This window comes from Rosa rugosa, chromosome 1 (genome assembly GCF_958449725.1).
Source record: "Rosa rugosa chromosome 1, drRosRugo1.1, whole genome shotgun sequence".
Taxonomy (NCBI): Eukaryota; Viridiplantae; Streptophyta; class Magnoliopsida; order Rosales; family Rosaceae; genus Rosa; species Rosa rugosa.
This window is the reverse complement of record NC_084820.1, coordinates 4277793-4294954: the sequence shown is the minus strand read 5'-3', so window position 1 is coordinate 4294954 and position 17162 is coordinate 4277793. Positions and strand designations below refer to the sequence as shown.

Below are 17162 nucleotides of genomic sequence, written 5' to 3'. Positions count from 1 at the left end.
GTTACAAGCATGATTATAGTTTTACTTACCCATATTTTGGGGTTGATTTGTTTCCACTTTTATTAATTCGACCATGAAATTCCTTAGAAGATAGTAGATTGCATTTTGTTCTTCTTGTGCAAACTCTTGCAGTTGTTAGTAAATAATGAGAAGATCTAATTCCATTCTTTACTTGATATATATGTTTGCCTTTTCAGTGTTTGGTATACAGCTGCTCAACCAATCTATCTGATATTGACTTGATGCTACCAAAGTAGACTCTGCATTTCGGACCAAATACTTTGATTTGTAGCTGAAATAGAATAAAGCAGAGGACCCAGATATGGGTTCAACCAACACAAATCAAATAGTTATTGAGGATCACTGTGTATGAAGCTCTATCCTTTGACTTTCTGAATATGTACATGTTTCATTGCAGAGCAATTCCCTTGAAACAAAAGGGATATAGAGGCCACATGAAGCAAAAGAGGCAAAACTAAAGTCACTATTACAAATTAGACTCATACTTTAGCTTAGTTTTGGTATTTCATTCTCTCCCAAGTCCTAACTGGAAGCAAAACAAGCCCCATATGCCTACGCGCCATTTCTTGGCCTGCAAACCTTGGCTTGACGCAGAACTGACCTCTATCACCAACCCTCTCTAATCTCTATCACATGATCTGATTCCTGAACTTGCACTTTTCGCAATTTCTAATCCGATATGGAGTGATCGTGCCAGCAGAGGAGCATCGAAACGCAGCGTCCGAGGATGTAGAACCTTGTTTTCTGGTGCTTTGCCATCATCACACATCTTTTTCGGAACCCGATTTTCTGGTGGCTTTTACGGCGGCTCTGGTGTGACCGTGCTTGAGCTAAGTAAGAAACTGACGACATAGTTGCAGCCGGCAAAGATTGGTGGGAAACAAAAACAAAATGGATTTGATAGTTTGGTGCTGAAGAAACACAACTTCAAGAGGTTCTGGTTTTGTGCACACACATTTATAGGCTCGTCCCTCTTGGACATTGATGTCACACCATCCATATCTCCTTTCCCCAACTTTACATTCCTATCCCTCACGCATCTTGTACCTACTTCAGGGTCACTATGCAACTGTAAAGGGCATATAGGCCATTGTGCAACAGAACAATATTCTGGTCAAAAGGATGGTGGGAGAAGAAGACTAGCAGAAAGCGAATAGAAGCCGTGTGGGAATACACAACATACACAGTTGGGGCCAAAAGGGTCCCCAATTGGCCATGTTCAGCCCCTAAAACTCACACAATACGACTATCCATCGTGGCATATTTTGTCCTTGTTTAACACCACGTTTTCTTTTTGGCCTTTTAAGGCTTCTAGAGGCAGAAATAGGTTGGCGCCTGCGGCTAGATAGATCAGAGGGAAAGAGGCTCTAATGGTATATGTTTTAAGACAGTGACATTCAGGTCGGCCAGCGCGGCATTAGATATATCGGATTGCGACGTAAACAGAGCAAGTTTATCTGCCCGACTTGGTTATAATATTTTTTAGGTTCATGGACTAAATAACAATAGCATACAACTAAAGCTGGACTGTACTGAATTATAGACATTATAATAAACACGTAGCCTGATAGTTTTCAGTGAGCAAGATAATGATAGGAGAACTAGCAATCCCAACAGAAACTAATAATGCAACTGTACATGGTCATGATGAATCCTTGGTTTATTAAGTATTGTGGTAAGCGTTCTTCGGCGGTATAATTTGCATAGAGATTAGGTTTTGAGGTGGTAGTATTTGTCGAGGAGCTTCTCTGTGTACTCTCCAAAGGTGAGAGCACCATTTGGTGGGATCAACTGAAAGAGAAGATTGAAAATGAGAACTAAAGAAATGAACAGAGGAAAATTCTAAATTGATGAACTATGCTCAATGATAAATAATTTTTGTCACAAGATTAAAATTTTTAGGCTTGGAAAGGAAAAGACTGATTTTTATTTTATAAGAAACTAAATAAATTACCTCTTTATGGATATGAACTTCTTCAGGAAAATTAAGCTTTTCATCCCTACAAAAGAATTCATACTTAGCTATCAACCACAATGCTTTAGTTATCTGATGTGTGACAGTCAGTGTACATACCAGTCTGGTTGCATAAAGAAAGCAAATGTTGAACGGTCAAGGCCAGAAGCTTCCTCTCCCTTGGGTGCCTAACAAACAACCACTTGATCAAAACAAACGCAACTGGTGCATATACATGCAAATGAGAGGATGAGAGAAGAGAGGAATAGAAGACACCAACGTAGGATCGGAAAAGGTACCCGGACACAATGAGGTGTTGCACAAAGATAGCCTCTGGACATAACTTCTGTGGTTTCACCAATTTGGTATGCTATTTCATCTTCTCCAAAGACAACCTAATACATAAGAAACCAAGTTAAAGCCCATACCATTGATGATAGTAATACAACTTCGACATGTGAGGATTCTGTAGAGAACTTAATTACTCTTTACATTGCATTCATCACTAGGAGACTGCTCAACAGAAGGAATGGTATAACTTTAAGATTTCAAGTTGAGCAAGGCAACCTTTTAGGCCAGATCAAGTAATTTTATTGGAATTCACAGTGTAAGTTACTGTGTTTTTCTTTCCAAGAATCTAGCAGACATATCGAAGGAGGTGGATTACGCCTTAGTTTCTACTATTTGGCAAGATCAACTGTTTTTTGAATATACTAGTGTGGAGAAGAAAAATAACTTATGATTTTCACAATATGCCTGATTGCCTGCATGTACACAATAAAGATAGGAATGCAAGAAGTCCAATGACAGGGGAAATAAGGAAGGAAAATCATTATTGTGAGCTTTGTCTCGCACAAGTAGTGGTTGAGAACTTGAAAAAACGTACTCTGACAATCTGATCAGTTCTTGTCCTAATATAAAGGCCAGCAGCACTATCAGGGCAAGGTATCTCAACAGCATCTCTCATGAACATGGCACAGGTCAGACCTACATGTTAAAGTGAAGCAGAAATTAGACATACCGAAAGAGGCCAACTAACAATCAAGATGTTCTGCAGAAACTACTGATTTTGTATGAAGGGTTGTGAGATATTGCCTTGCATAAATAACATTTACAAGCAAGACATGAATACATTAATATAAGATGATAAGAGATACAATTATCACCTGTCAGTGAACCATGGTCTGTATGCCATCCACACCAAGAAGACATGTTTTCGCTATCTTCAGTAGGAGTGCTGCAAGTCATAATTTACTTGTTCATACATAACAATCGAAACATAGCAGAGCTATGCCCATCAAAACCATGGTATCTATCTAAAGCAAAACTTTTTTACTTTAAATAGAGTTTATCTTGATTCTTTCCCATACAAAACTAGTATTCCATCTCCTCCATATACTCACATCATCATATGATTTTCTACTTCCTAGAAGCATGGCCAGTTTCCTTATTTTTATTTCCCAATAAAAAGAACGGTTGATTAAACTTAAGACAAGCCAGAAATACTATGATGACTGGAGAAGAACTTGAGCTTTACAAGTACTGAAGTAATCAGCCATGGAATGTAAATATACAAATGTACTCACCTCTCTTTTGTGGGAAAGTAATAAAGCAGACGCCCTTTATGACACCGAGAATGAAAAAGTACTTGTTCAAGGCCTTCATCCTCACGCATTTCAATTGCTTTTGATACTGTTCAACCACTCATGAGAATTATTGAAATGGTTACCATTGATCAAACAGCTATATAACACGCAAAAGATTTGAAGCTAAAGAAGCTGGAGAAACAATCTAACAATTTGGAGTACGGTGTAGACAAGGTCAGTATCATTTAGTTCCGAGTCATAAACTCAACATGGGAGGCAGAAAATTTAGGGTTCCTGATGTAAAACATTCAGAAATCTTTATCCAAATTCAGTAAGAATCCTTTCCCAAGATCATAGATTCAGTCATCTCAATATCTTATTAACCTCACACAAGTGCTCATCAAATGTTGCTTTCTTGTCTGGGCCTATGCAGAAAAGTTCTGGCCAAAGTTTATAGAATAGGACCTAAAAATCATTATAGTTCTGATCCACTGTAGTAAAAACTATAACACATTTGACTTTACCATATCTATCACAGTGAAATGCCACCATAAGCCCAACTTCAAGGATCAGCTTTCCCAGAGCTTTGAAGGCTACAAACCAGTACTTGATATTAATAAGACTTTATTCAGTACATAAATCAAGAAAGCCAAATTATTTTAAATCAGTATAAGACCCATAAGGTGAGCCAATAATGTTCTACCAATGGGCAACAGGAAACTACATACCCACTTCAAGTTCTGGCAACTCACGCTTAGGCCATATATTTGATCCACAATACGATGGGTACCTACAAAAATTATGAATGAAAAACTGAGCAGGATTAAGGTATCATGTTCTATCTGCTGAATCTGAAAGTTTACATCTAGGTTTGACACTGCTTAAGATATTGCAGCATAAAAACTAATGGCCAATATAACAATCTTGTCCGAGATTTATGAAGTTGGCCATTTACTGACTTTAAGAGTCCTAATTTAACCATCTATTTTGCTCAAACATCAGTGGTCTGAGTCATATACTAAGATACCTCAGACAAATTCCACGAGCACTCATTTTATGACCAATGTTCCTAGAGCATTTACCTTTGAATTAGAACCTCATCTGTTGTTGGTCTATCTAATATAGGATTTGCGTAGAAAGATCCTTTTAACATATCTGCAAAATCAAAACAGAAATCACATATCAGTAACTTGATCAAGTAATTGTTTCAAGAGTTTCCAAAATATAAACAGAAAAAGTTTACCTGGCTTTCCAGATTCCAACTTCTCCTTTCCATGACTCCATCCAAAATTATACCTGCAAATGAATGGAGATAAAGAGTACTCAAGTCATATATCTCTGACAAAAAACAAAGAGTTGAGATGATCAGATGAAACTTCATTTTGCTTGCAGGAGGTCTATGTAAAGAAGGTAGGAATGAAAGCACAATTATGGCACTCATATGCGATCAAATTATGGCTCTAATATGCAATCAAATTATGGCTCTAATATGCATTACCTACTATGAGGATCTTCGAGTTCCTTCTTCACCTCTTCAGGAAGATTGGCCAACCTGATGAAAGACAAGACAAAGTCCTTATAAGAAATGCTACTCTCAAATGACCTCCTATTCCATAGAGAGAATGGCAGTTAATATAAAATTTCAGTCGGGAGATTACACCTAGGTGACAGATGTAGAAGATTTCGGCGCAATGATGAAAATCCCGGAACCTACACAATTCACACAAAAAGGATGCAATTACAAGGATAGTAATGAGGAAAAACTGATCAATACAACATAGTTTAACAGCTACTAAGTAATCGTTGGCTCCGGAGCTACAACCATGTCCAGATCACACCAACTACATGTGAAATCTACAAGATGGACAAAGTAGATTCCTATAATTTATGGTGATCTTTTGTTCTTTTAAAACCCTGCCCATCGCAAACTTGGCAATTCTATTGTGAAAACACAATTCAATCAGCATAGTGATATGTGATGACTGATGAAAATGGAGAATTACCAACCATCCAACCTATCATGGAAAATAATATGATAATAAAAACAAACAAACAGTTGGTGATATGCGTCACGCAACCGATCAACTTACATCAGTGACGGATAGAATCCCTAACCCATTTGGCCCAAATCCTTCTTCAATCGTCCTCGACAAGTCCGTCTTCTTGTCCTGTAATCACAAAATCAAATTCAGCAACCTGATTTCGCTGAATTTAACCCCAGCTTTTTCAATTTTTTTGTTTTCTCAGTAACCAAATCCGCAATCAATAAAACTCTTGTGCTCAGTTTTCTCGGCGACCGAGCAAACAGTAACTGGTAGAGAGAGAGAGAGAGAGAATTACTTGGAGCTCCGTGTATGATATGGTGACGGCCGTGAGAGTGGGGACGATGGTGGTCGGCGGCATGGATTCGGGAAGAAATTTGGCGGGAAAGACGGCGAAATTGGACTGTGACGGTGAGAGAGAGAGAGAGAGGTTTTATATAGGAGGAGGTGGGAGTTTGGTTGTCAATTCAAATTTTGAGCAGTGAATAGAGAGAGAGAGAGAGAGAGATGCCTCCCTCGGGAATTCGACGGGGGAATAAAGCTCCCGTTAATAGTGTAAAATTGACGCGCCTTTCATTCCCTCCAAGCCGAATTAAAGATTTTCTATATCAAAATATGGAGTGGGCTGCAATGAACCAACACAAATGTAGACCAAAGGGGGCCCACTGACGTGGCCTCTTCTCCTCCACAGAAACTGGCGAAATTTTGTTGACTGTTAACCTTCTGTTAACTGTAAATTCCGTGCTGTCATGGTAAAAGGATAAGGGGTTTCTGGTATATTGGCATCTGGGATGTGAGGGTTACAGGGACATTTATCTGGTTTGGCAGCTTATTCATCGAAGCCACGGAGAAGCGAGGACTTAGATGATCCTGGAGCTCCGCCGCATCAACCAGCCCATTACGGTGTTGAACCGGTCTCCGTTTTGCCCCACAATCAATATCCAAATACTTGTTCTCCTTCTTCCGATCTAATTCCCTCTGCATGCTGGCTTTTCTGGCATTCTTTGCTTAAGTGACCCCGTGATTAGGATTTTGTATCCACTGATCTACACCTACATCTACTTCTTACTTTACAGTTTCATCTTCCCTGTCCTATCCTATGTGAGTTGACGCGGTCAAACTAACGGAAGTCTTCACGGCATCTGTTGGTCTACAATGTAGTTGGTTCATTGCAGACAAGGCCTCAAAATATTCACCCCTCGGCCAAAAAGAGTGAAAAGATATTCGGCTCAATAACGCTACATCAAACGGTAGAGGATCAAATTTGATCCGCATCCAATGAGGGTCCTTAAATTCTTTAGGTCTTGATTGCTTTGCATATTTATAAGCTTTAGAGAAACAAATTTATTTATTTTCAGCCACTATGGCCGGCTAGACTCTGCCAATCAGACCTTAATTTTTTTATTTAAATTACTATTTAAAAAAAAACATTTTCATACAATTTTCTCAATATTATCAAACATCAAAATAGTTAGATAACAGTAATTTTAATCCTATAAAAAAAAAGGCAAAGGAATTAATTTTTATTTCCCAAACCAAATGAAGTCTAATGTAAATATGTAATCTTACTCTGTGTTGTATCTTTTCCATAAATAATGCATTTAAACACTCATGAAAATGAGGTTAATGATGTCTATGTCTAGCAAGGTTAGAGATGCTCATGTTAAATAAGGCTAATGATTTTCATACTCAAATCCATACAAATGAAGCTAATGGTATTCACGTAAGTGAGGATAACATGTTGTATGATTTTCTAACTTCGTGTCAATTAATTCTTAAATTTTCTCTAAAAAAAAAAAAAAAATCGTCCGAAACTATGATTTTTCACTCAAATTTCAAAAATCTCAACCTGATTCGGTAAAATAAAAATTTGTTAAATGAAATTTGATTTATTTTTATTTTTTAGAGATAAATTTGATTAGTTAAGTTCGTTGGTACAGGTGTAAAAAGTGGGTACCCGCTGTGATGGCCTTCGTCCACTCCTTCACCTTCCCTATCACCGCCAAACCTTTTCGCGCCTTCCCCAACCCCCAAACGCCGTCGTTTCCCTCACGCTCCACCCTCCCTTTTCACAACCTCCTCACTCGCCGCCACTCCGATGTCTTCTTCACCTGGGACGACGTCATCCGGATATCCCAACCGGAATCCCTCCCCGACGACGACCCTTCCGATCTCAAATGCTACTCCGATAAGATCAAATTCTGCAACCGCGGCCACGTAAGTCTCACACCGATCGTCCTCTCAGTAAATCTAATCTTAAACCCTAAACCCTAAGCTGCTTGCAGGAAATGCAATCGGAGTTCCGTTCCTTCGTAATTGAGGACCAAATCGTTGGGTACATTCACAACGGGTGAGCTTGAATTCATCGAATTTCAGACTCTTTCATGGTTTAGATTAGATTACTGGTGAGTAATTAGCTGAAGCTTTGCAGATTTGCCGAGAATTTACGGAGTTACCAGGACGTTTTTACTTTTACACCAGGCCAAGTAACTCTGCATTCTTCGCTGAGCTCACCTGAGGATAGGACTAGAGCTGTTGGGGATGTGGTTAAGAGCTTAGAGGAAGAATTGATTCCAGGTATAAGAAATGAGGTACTGCTTGTGCTAAGTGAATCCGATTCGGTTATATGTGGTGGTGTGCTTATATTCTCGGATTGTATGTTGAAAAAGTAGAAGATGTTTGAAGGTTTTGTTAGTTTGGCTAACTATATAATCACTGTGTTTTGATGGTCAGTTTTACCCGGTGACGTCGGCTTTTGGGGCTCCAATATATTTCTCTCTTGAACGTGCAGCCGCTCCTTACTTTGGAATAAAGGTTTGTTCTTGCACTTTTAGATAGTCATTGTATTTAACTTTTGAAGCATTGCTTGCAAGTCATTTGGTTGTATTAAGAATCATGATCAAAGGGCCTGGCTAATGAAAGTATGTGGATATTACCTAGAAGTGTGCCAATGAGTTGTTATTGGATAGTCATGGAGGTTTTGTGAAAAGATTTGATGAGGAGGCCTGGGAGGCAACTACTTTTTGATTACTTTTTTTCGCGTTCTCAGTTTTTTCTTAATTTGTGAATAGGTTTATGGAGTGCATATGTGTGGCTATGTTGAGAAAGATGGGAAGGAATTTCTATGGATAGGGAAGAGAAGTCAACAGAAACAGACCTATCCAGGGATGCTTGATCATCTTGTTGCTGGTGGACTGGTTTGTAACAAACTATCAATTCACTTTTTAACACAATTTACTTTACTTTCTTTCAGTATTTAGGCTGTTAGAGAGCCTCAATGTAGTCTGCTTTTGGCAGCCAGAATGACTTTTAGTCATCAAGTTTGTCCTATCAATAAGACAGTGCAGTTGCTGCTAATCGAATGATAATGAGCATTTGGGTTTGTAATCTGAAGCAAGTGGAAGATCTGAGTACTTCTTACTTGCCTGATATTTAGAGGTTTACTAGCATACCAAATTAATGTGCTGGTTTCTTGATGATCATCTTGAAGAAAGCTAATAATAAAACAATGTTTATACATTCCTTTCTGCAGTCGGCCTATTATTTAGTTGACCTCATTACTTTTTGAGATAGTTGTAATTATAAACCCAAAGTTGTTAACTGCAGCCTCATGGGGTAGCTTGTGGGGACAATGTTGTGAAGGAATGTGAAGAGGAAGCCGGAATACCAAGCTCCATTTCCAAGGGGTAATTTCTTATTAACTGATGAATTGCCAGTTATGATTTCTAGATATTGGACATGCCTTGTTTCGGCTAGAAAACTGAACGTTATTCGGCTTATCTCTCTCTCTTGGAAATGCTCTTATACAGTGCTGTACCAGTTGGTGCTGTTTCGTATATGGACATTGATGGGTATAGTTACAAAAGGGATGTCTTGTTTTGCTATGATTTAAAACTCCCTGAGAGCTTCATGCCTAAGAATCAAGGTGACACCCTCGTCTATTGTAGTTGTAGAATATGCTTTAAACCTTCATTGTTTTCTCATCAGTCAAGTATTGCATGTCAGCAACGAATTTTCACTTTCCATTCATTCAAACATCTGCAACTTTTCCTTGAAAGAGAGTAACTTCAAATTCGATTATTAACATGTGACAGATGGAGAGGTGGAGAGTTTCAAGTTGATCCCTGTGACGCATGTTGCGAACATCATCCGGAGGACACCATTTTTCAAGCCAAATTGTTCACTTGTCATCATTGATTTCCTGTTTCGACATGGGTATTTCTCTTTTTCTGTCGTCATGCTTACATTCGAGTAATCGGTTAAACAAACTTTTTTTTTTTGCACTCTCACTCTTCTGCTTACCTGACAACTATCAATGCTGCTGCCCTGAACCCCTGATGATGTGTGGTCACCCTCAAGATCTGCCTATATTCTACTCACTTACAATTGTTCCCACTTTGATCAATCTATATCTCAGTTCATTTTCATGTACAACCATAATTCTTATATATAACCTCAGATGCACTACTATCTGATTCTCCCTAACAATCTGTTAATGTCTATAATCAATGCAGGTACATTAGTCCCGAATGCTTCGGATACCTGGATCTATTACAAAGTTTGAGAAGCGGTAGTTGTTCCTAATATTATTTTTTACGTACTTTAATCGTAGAAGACTAGAAGCTATCTTAAAATCTGTGTAAGTAATACATTGCTTGGAAGAACACTAGTTAATGTTCAAAATGTTGCTGTTCCTGCTTTCTTATTTTACTAGTTAAGTATCAAAAACCGAACACTAGTGTTTCTCGAGACTGGAAAAGGGAGACCACAGTTAATGTACTTGGAATTCTTCCTCCACCAACACCGTAGTTGGGTCCTTTGCCGGAGCTTCACTCGTGTCCTTCTTGGTCCTTTACTTGCAGTAAATGACTCAACCAAGTAGAGGTAGGAGGAGGAGATGAAGGCTATCGATTTCAGGGTGTGTGTGTGTGTAATATGTACTGTAATAAATGAATTAAAATACTTTGTTCGCCCGAATTTGGATGGTTCTTGAAAATTATTTTTCAGTCCCTACGATTCACGAAATAATCACACATAACATTGAACTATGCGCACAAAATGAGTGAATTTATATCTTGATCATTCTTCTCTTGTGACTGATCATTGGGATGGAGGTGTTATTTGTTAGCAAACTATGTGTGAAATGTCGAGGTAAAATAGGAAAGAAGTTGGTGAATTGAAAAATTGATTGATTAGTAATGTACCATCGATAATTGATTGATTAGAAAATTTTCAGCAAATTAATTGGGCTATTGAAGAAAATTAAATTGAATTTTAAGGAGTGATGTTCATAATAAAAAGTCGAAGATTGAGAAGGCGACAATGAATGAAATGAAAATGCTAATCTAAGTGTGCATTTCTATCCAACTTGGTCATCTCACCCAAAGACACGTAATTGCTGATGCCTTTATTATGTAGAAAAGATAAAGTTAAAAATGTGCATATACATTGTTAAATATGTGTATATTATACACTAACAGTTAACGATGTACATGATGAAACAAAAGATAAAATTAGGTGTTTGAAACAAGGATAAAATTAGGTCTTTGCCTGGTGTGTTGTACCAGTTGCTGCTATGTTGTAATGGTTGCTATCTTCTGTATCTCTTCCTATTTTTGGGCCTTTTATTCAAAGCATTCAGACCCAAAAAAAAAAAGGATTTTGAAACAATATGAATTACTGCAGTGTTAGCTTCTTAACTGAACACTAGTTAATGTAATTGAAATTCTTCAATTGAAGAGAGTCCACGGAAGCATCAAGAATCCTTTGTCCCCGCGACCAGTTAATGTAATTGAGAATTTTAGCGATGAATTTGTAAGGTTTAAAAATAAATAAGACTTTTACATGAGTAATCTGTTGGTAAAATTTTAACAGAGATAACACTTGTGCCAACCATATTCGTTGGCAACAAGCCAACAACACTATTAGTACCATATTTCATCGGCAGTGATCTCAAAAATTACATGAAGAACGCACTACACAATAGCATTAAAAGCACCGAAGTGAAATGCTTTTTATCGTGTAATGTAACTTATTTGCATCATTGTTCAATATATTCCAATGGCATGCACAACCAGTCAAATGTTTACTGCTGAAGCAAGATAATACATTTTCAAATGCTAGTCACACGCTCAACTCCTCCACATTTGGGCTCAATGGTTCAAACAGAGCTTCCACTTCGTTCTCATTAACTTCCTCCAACCTTGACGGGTTCCACTTTGGATTCTGCATGGGCAACAATAGAGATTCAATGAACTACTTCTGTTCTTTGGCCATTACAGAAGGGAATCTAGATTAACGAACCTGATCCTTGTCCACCAACACTGCCCGCACACCTTCAGCAAAGTCATTACGCAAGGATGATCTTACAGCAATGCGATATTCAGTTTTCATGACACCAGTCAGCTGGATTTGGCCAAGTACAGAATCATTATTCATGTTGCTTCAACGAAAAGTGAGCTAGCAAAGACCATGTGATGAAAGAATGAAAAGTGTACACTCCAGACTCACTGTGGATAATTGATTGTCATTCTTCCCAAGGGCAGATGCAACTTTGGAGAAATACTTCTGTGTCAAGAAAAGTGAAAAAGGAGCACCCTTTCCAAGACCTTGAAGAGCTTCATTAGCCCACTCCACCACTGCGACAGAAACAATAAATCAGCAAGAACAAGATTCAAGGGATATCAGAGTGAAATCCAATACTTTTAAGGTAAATTCAATCTCTCTAATAGCAGAAGTATAAATGATCATTTCATTACCGATAAGTGAGTGGCATTCACAAACTTACCAGTAGCATTTGAACTCGATTGATGCTTTTTGAGTTCTTCAATTGTCCCAATAACTGACTTATTTGCACCAAATGATGAGGCTATTTGAGGTAAAAGCTGCTTCAGTTGGGATTCGGAATCAGGTTTACTGCTGAACTTCGCCAAAATCGTTTTGATGTCCTCATGAGGATCCTGGGAACTGTATCAACAATGGAGTTACTTTTATCTAAACAAGCATATTTGACAGAGTCACGGTGCCAACTAAATTCAACCCCACATGTACATCAGAAGTATGGAAAAGGAGAATGTATAAAGAGGATAAGAAAACTTTCTCCAAAAGAAAAAAGAGGATAAGATAACGTACAAGTTAGTTGACAAAAGGGTCTCCTTTACTGAACCTAAGTTTTGAGATGGCACAAAATGTGTCCCAAGACCTACATAGAGTGCATCCGACGGCGTCGAAATTCTTTTCCCAGTGATTCCAAGATAAGCACCTACAAACATATATAACTGTTAGTCTACTACATAACCAAGAACTGATCATTGTAGCAAAGGGCATACTCTGTAAACCTTAATCAGATGGTTTAAATAACTTTTTTGCACTTTGAGTTAAAACAGCTCAACTGAGATAGAAACGACATTCTCTGGATAGAAAAAGCATACCAACTGATCCTCCTCCTGGACTCTGTGCCGCTATATGTGAAAAGCCAACGTCTGGAAACAATCCAATACCATTTTCTGGCATAGCAAGAAGAGTCCTCTGAAATGTACCCGTACAAGCAAGAGAATATGAATAAACAAAAGCTGAAAGCCATTGTAATGTAATAACAAGATTGACAATATCAATATGACAAGGCAATTATACCTCTGTAATGATCCGGTAGCGACCATGACCTGATAGGCCAATTCCAAAGCCCATTGTTATGCCATCCATGAAACTTACATACGGCTTCTTGTAGTTAGATATTTTGCATATTAAAGAATACTCAGCAGTGAATACCTGAATAATGAGCAGCCCCATGAGATAATATTATTTTGGTGACCTCAGTCTTAAAAGCACTACAAATGGCAGTTCAATTGAGTAGCACATAAACAGAAGCAATGCACAATTTGGCTGCAATCTATACTATTTAGATGAGACTGAAATACCGGATCAATTAAAAATACGAGAAGAACTCATCCTAGTGAATTTCGTACAATTTTGATTTTCAGAAACACTCAACATTTTAAATGTAACCAGTAACAAAAATAAAAAGGAGACAGCCTAAACCTACTAAACACTGAAGCTTTTGATCAAAACAACAAGACCAGTGGCAATATATTAGTAAGAGCTAAATTACTTTTCATCCAGATTAATAACTATATAGCTAAAGTTCAAGTGTTGTTGTAAGGGGCTGTTATTAAGTTTTAGTCATAAATGGTTTTGCAAGAGTTAATGATGTTGGTAGTTGTGAAGTCCATCCACACAAAAAAGTATCACAATCACATGCAGCAAAGGAGACAAGGGGTCGTCTTATATTAGCTGGATTTTAGCAAACTGTATCGATGTATAAAGTCTTCTACTCTATAGTTAAAGGACACAACAAGACCTCAATCACATCGGATAGTTGGTTTTTGGCCGTGATCTGCTTCACATCACCGCCTGCAGGTAAACTATGATCCAGGTCATCAACCAGACAATAAGTCCACTGAAATGTCACCCGACATTGTACAAAAATGCAGCATAAATAGAAAAATAGAATGACAGAAAACAATAAACAATATAAAACGAAACAGCATGTGCGACTAAAACCAACACTCTATCCCACGCAAAGGAACAAATTCTCTAGTTCAAAGCAAGCAGTAATGTAAAAACCTTGGGCACAAGAGGTGTGTTCTTGTCCTTTTGAATTTCAGCAACAACCCCTTTAATATCCATTCCTGCATTTACCGCGATTTCGTAACTCTCAAAATCTTGCCTAACACTCAAAATAACCTCCAAAAACATAAACATTTCTAGCAAAAACTTCTGCAGCTACCTAAAATCAACACCAAAAAAAATTACACCATTAACAAGTAAAGCCTAAAACTCAAATCTCCATTGTTACCAGCACAAAAGGCACGAGCTGAGCTGCTATCGACCAAAACACACTTCACACTCGGGTCCGATTCCCACTGATCCAGATAGCTCTTGAATTTCAAATCCATATCTGCGAATTGAAACCAAGTTTTCAGTTAAAAACTGTACACAAATTTCTACAATTAGTTAAACAAAAGCAACAATCTTTACCTATGTTCATGGCGTTGAGAGCTTTGGGGCGATCGAGGGTGATCACAGCGACGCCGTTTGGGTGAACGGCGCCCTTGACGAGCTCGTCGGCGGCGGTGGCCATGATCGCGAAGGTTCGGAGGAAGATGGGGGTTTTGGAGAAGGAGAGGTTGGGATTTGTGGGTAGGAAGAAAGATGAAGACTTGCTCAGAATTTGGGTCGCTCCGAAAAAGCTTCGCATGCTTTAATTTGGATTTTTATCTGAGAAAGTGAGAGAGCCGGAGAGTGAGAGACTTGTCGCTCACTGAGAAAAAGGTTTGGTGGTTATTCTTGACCGGATTGCCCCTGGGTTTTTGGTTAAATTATGGGAAGAGAGAGAGGAAGGAGGGGATAGTGGGAGGGTGTTAATGGTATTTTGAATTTATGTGATTGGGCCTCATGACGTGGATCAACCATATTCAAAATCATTTTTCTTTTTAATAATTAAGCGTGACGGTGTGGTTTCGATGAATAGTAGTGTTCTCCTGGTTAAATAAGGAAATGGTAAGATTACCGTGGTTGTTTAAGGTTTTCATCGTGTATAATATAATCATGATTCACGACTCGTGATGACAAAAAACCAAAACTCCGAATTTTTCTCCTTTTGCACAAGGTATGTAGTATGTTTCATCAAATCGATCAACCAAGATGGCAATGTAAGTTTGCTGGCAAAAACTAGGATATAACATGAGATTATTTAGCACAACTGATTGCACATACCATTCTCTTTACCAATTTAATGACTAGAAGATGGTTTTTGAGAATCTATCACATAAAAGAAGAAGAATCTACCATTAGGATTCATAATTCGACTAGGAACAAGAAAGAACTAGTTATTTATTGACTAGGCTAGGACTAGTAGTGTGCCTTAAACAAAATCTTATAAATTAGGGACAACATAGAGCTCTTGATCATATCCGGGCCTGTAATATACTTGTAAGAGAGTCCTCTAGCTCCATATGCTCTTTAAGGTGATTAGATAGATGATGTTGCGATGCAAGACTCATGGCAGATATATTCCCTTGGATGATGATGATGATGTTGCGTTTTTTGTTTTGGAAAAGCTGTTGGAACCCATTGATCATGTTCGTTTCGCTACCGTCTGTAAACACTGAGTTCTGTTGCAAAAGATTATATAATCACATAACTCAGCGTTGGCGTAAGCAAGGATTTCCCATGCTCATGATCCCTCCTCTTGGACTATCCCAAGGACTGTTGGAAAATTTAATATTAAGTATTTTATTTTCCATAATTTGTGAATGAATAATTAGTGAAAAGGTGTGAAGTTGAATATTTGTAAATGACTACGTTATGAGAAATCATGGCTGATCACAAAAGATAACTTTTGGTGAAAAGTCATCTCTCCTTCAAAAGTCACTTTACATCTATAAAACACTTGCTACACCATATTCTGAAAGAACTTCTTGAATTCATTTTTCCTCCTCTCCTTTACATATGAGTCTTTCCTAATGTCTTGAAAATCAATCGAGTCTTTTCAAGAGAGAGTTCATACACAATCTAAGTTCGATGTTCTTGAGGTTTGAAGTGCTACTACCACAAGAAGAAGGTCGTTGTATCCTGGGAGACGTTTGCCATTGAAACCTTTAAGCACCGATGAGGAGGCAATTTCGTCTTAAGAACATAGAACCAAGTTCTAGACTCGGCCATATTGTTTAAGGTTTTTCTAACTTTATCGTTTTGCATTGTTAGATCTATGCATTCTATTTTGTATATAATCTGCATAAATGATTTCTTGTTTTTCCTTTTAATATAGCAATTAGACCATATATTTACCAACAAGGACTACTGTACAGCGCGCGTTTCCGAAAGAACAATGTATAAGAACATTCGGTTACCAGTACTGCCTGCTAATGAAAAGTATTGTGGCTTTGGTCATGGTTGGTTGGCCACAATAGACATATCTCTGACTAACATAACTCTTCGAAAGTTCCCTGCCCGAAACGGCCGACTGAAGGTCATCCATCTTCCTCCTCTCATATATGACTTCACATATTACAAAACGAAGTCCCTCCCAAAGGTTATCTTGTCTGCCGATCCCACTTTACGTCCGGACAGTTATGTGGTCTTAGCAATCTTCTGTCATGGTCATGATGCTTACATTGCAGGGGGACAAAATCATTGGTCGACCGTCAGTTTAAAGCCGTGTTGCTATCCCAAGTATATGTTCATGCTATATTTTATAGAAACGATGTCTACCTAGTCAATACCTGGGGAAATAATGCTAATCGGGGTTTAGAGTGTTCAGAAGTATTGAATACTCAACCTCAATTTAGTCTTAAAAGGTGTACATATCTTGTTGAATCAACCAAAGGAAACCTATTGCTTGTTGAAAAAGTTTCGGCACATAAGGAAGTGTCTGCTACAACCTTCAAGGTTAATTTACCGGTTGGTAACTGACGAATCCATATATAGATCCCGTGATGCACAACTGCTTGAGCTGAATAGCATTGGAGATGATGCTCTATTCGTAGGTGAGAGTCATTC

General features: G+C 38.1%; 3 protein-coding genes across 6 annotated transcripts; 1 reads left to right on the top strand and 2 right to left on the bottom strand.

The window, feature by feature from the left end:
- Positions 1–1534: 1534 nt before the first annotated feature.
- Positions 1535–6200, bottom strand: LOC133711601 (uncharacterized). Of its 2 annotated transcripts, none has more exons than XR_009847077.1 (15): positions 5902–6200; positions 5652–5729; positions 5222–5271; positions 5060–5113; positions 4805–4857; positions 4644–4716; positions 4290–4351; positions 4086–4154; positions 3562–3667; positions 3142–3212; positions 2862–2962; positions 2256–2370; positions 2096–2163; positions 1976–2021; positions 1535–1812 (listed from the first exon to the last, which is right to left on the bottom strand). XR_009847077.1 is itself a non-coding variant. In XM_062137707.1 (15 exons), exons 1-15 carry the CDS (start codon positions 5962–5964, stop codon positions 1732–1734), a joined length of 1071 nt encoding a protein of 356 aa, XP_061993691.1. In that variant the 5' UTR covers positions 5965–6197; the 3' UTR covers positions 1535–1731. The 2 variants fall into 2 exon arrangements, 1 of the variants encoding a protein (XP_061993691.1); XM_062137707.1 differs by having other exon boundaries at positions 2275–2370; positions 5902–6197.
- A 1351-nt stretch (positions 6201–7551) lies between these two features.
- Positions 7552–10304, top strand: LOC133727006 (nudix hydrolase 20, chloroplastic-like). The gene is made up of 9 exons (XM_062154634.1): positions 7552–7820; positions 7889–7953; positions 8035–8194; positions 8337–8417; positions 8675–8800; positions 9210–9289; positions 9413–9528; positions 9698–9818; positions 10118–10304. Exons 1-9 carry the CDS (start codon positions 7569–7571, stop codon positions 10185–10187), a joined length of 1071 nt encoding a protein of 356 aa, XP_062010618.1. The 5' UTR covers positions 7552–7568; the 3' UTR covers positions 10188–10304.
- A 1209-nt stretch (positions 10305–11513) lies between these two features.
- On the bottom strand, positions 11514–14908 carry LOC133711579 (3-hydroxyisobutyryl-CoA hydrolase-like protein 3, mitochondrial). 3 transcript variants are annotated; one of them, XM_062137693.1, is made up of 11 exons: positions 14640–14908; positions 14458–14559; positions 14246–14290; positions 13960–14012; positions 13236–13370; positions 13034–13130; positions 12735–12864; positions 12391–12569; positions 12114–12241; positions 11907–12008; positions 11514–11828 (listed from the first exon to the last, which is right to left on the bottom strand). In XM_062137693.1, the coding sequence occupies exons 1-11, from the start codon at positions 14857–14859 to the stop codon at positions 11727–11729; spliced, it is 1293 nt and encodes a 430-aa protein (XP_061993677.1). In that variant the 5' UTR covers positions 14860–14908; the 3' UTR covers positions 11514–11726. The 3 variants fall into 3 exon arrangements, with proteins under 3 accessions (XP_061993677.1, XP_061993674.1, XP_061993669.1); XM_062137690.1 differs by lacking the exon at positions 14246–14290; XM_062137685.1 differs by lacking the exon at positions 13960–14012 and having other exon boundaries at positions 14226–14290; positions 14640–14907.
- Positions 14909–17162: the final 2254 nt, after the last annotated feature.

Excerpts from the sequence above, each read along its gene's own strand:
- LOC133711601 (XM_062137707.1), bottom strand. The coding sequence starts at position 5,964 with ATGCCGCCGACCACCATCGTCCCCACTCTCACGGCCGTCACCATATCA. Across the intron at positions 2,371-2,861 it reads GAACTGATCAGATTGTCAGA|GTTGTCTTTGGAGAAGATGA; the intron begins GTACGTTTTTTC and ends CTTATGTATTAG. Across the intron at positions 2,022-2,095 it reads TTCTTTATGCAACCAGACTG|GGATGAAAAGCTTAATTTTC; the intron begins GTATGTACACTG and ends ATTCTTTTGTAG.
- LOC133727006 (XM_062154634.1), top strand. The coding sequence starts at position 7,569 with ATGGCCTTCGTCCACTCCTTCACCTTCCCTATCACCGCCAAACCTTTT. Across the intron at positions 8,801-9,209 it reads ATCTTGTTGCTGGTGGACTG|CCTCATGGGGTAGCTTGTGG; the intron begins GTTTGTAACAAA and ends TGTTAACTGCAG. Across the intron at positions 9,819-10,117 it reads GATTTCCTGTTTCGACATGG|GTACATTAGTCCCGAATGCT; the intron begins GTATTTCTCTTT and ends TAATCAATGCAG.
- LOC133711579 (XM_062137693.1), bottom strand. The coding sequence starts at position 14,859 with ATGCGAAGCTTTTTCGGAGCGACCCAAATTCTGAGCAAGTCTTCATCT. Across the intron at positions 14,291-14,457 it reads AGCTCGTGCCTTTTGTGCTG|GAATGGATATTAAAGGGGTT; the intron begins GTAACAATGGAG and ends CGGTAAATGCAG. Across the intron at positions 12,242-12,390 it reads ATCGAGTTCAAATGCTACTG|TGGTGGAGTGGGCTAATGAA; the intron begins GTAAGTTTGTGA and ends TTTCTGTCGCAG.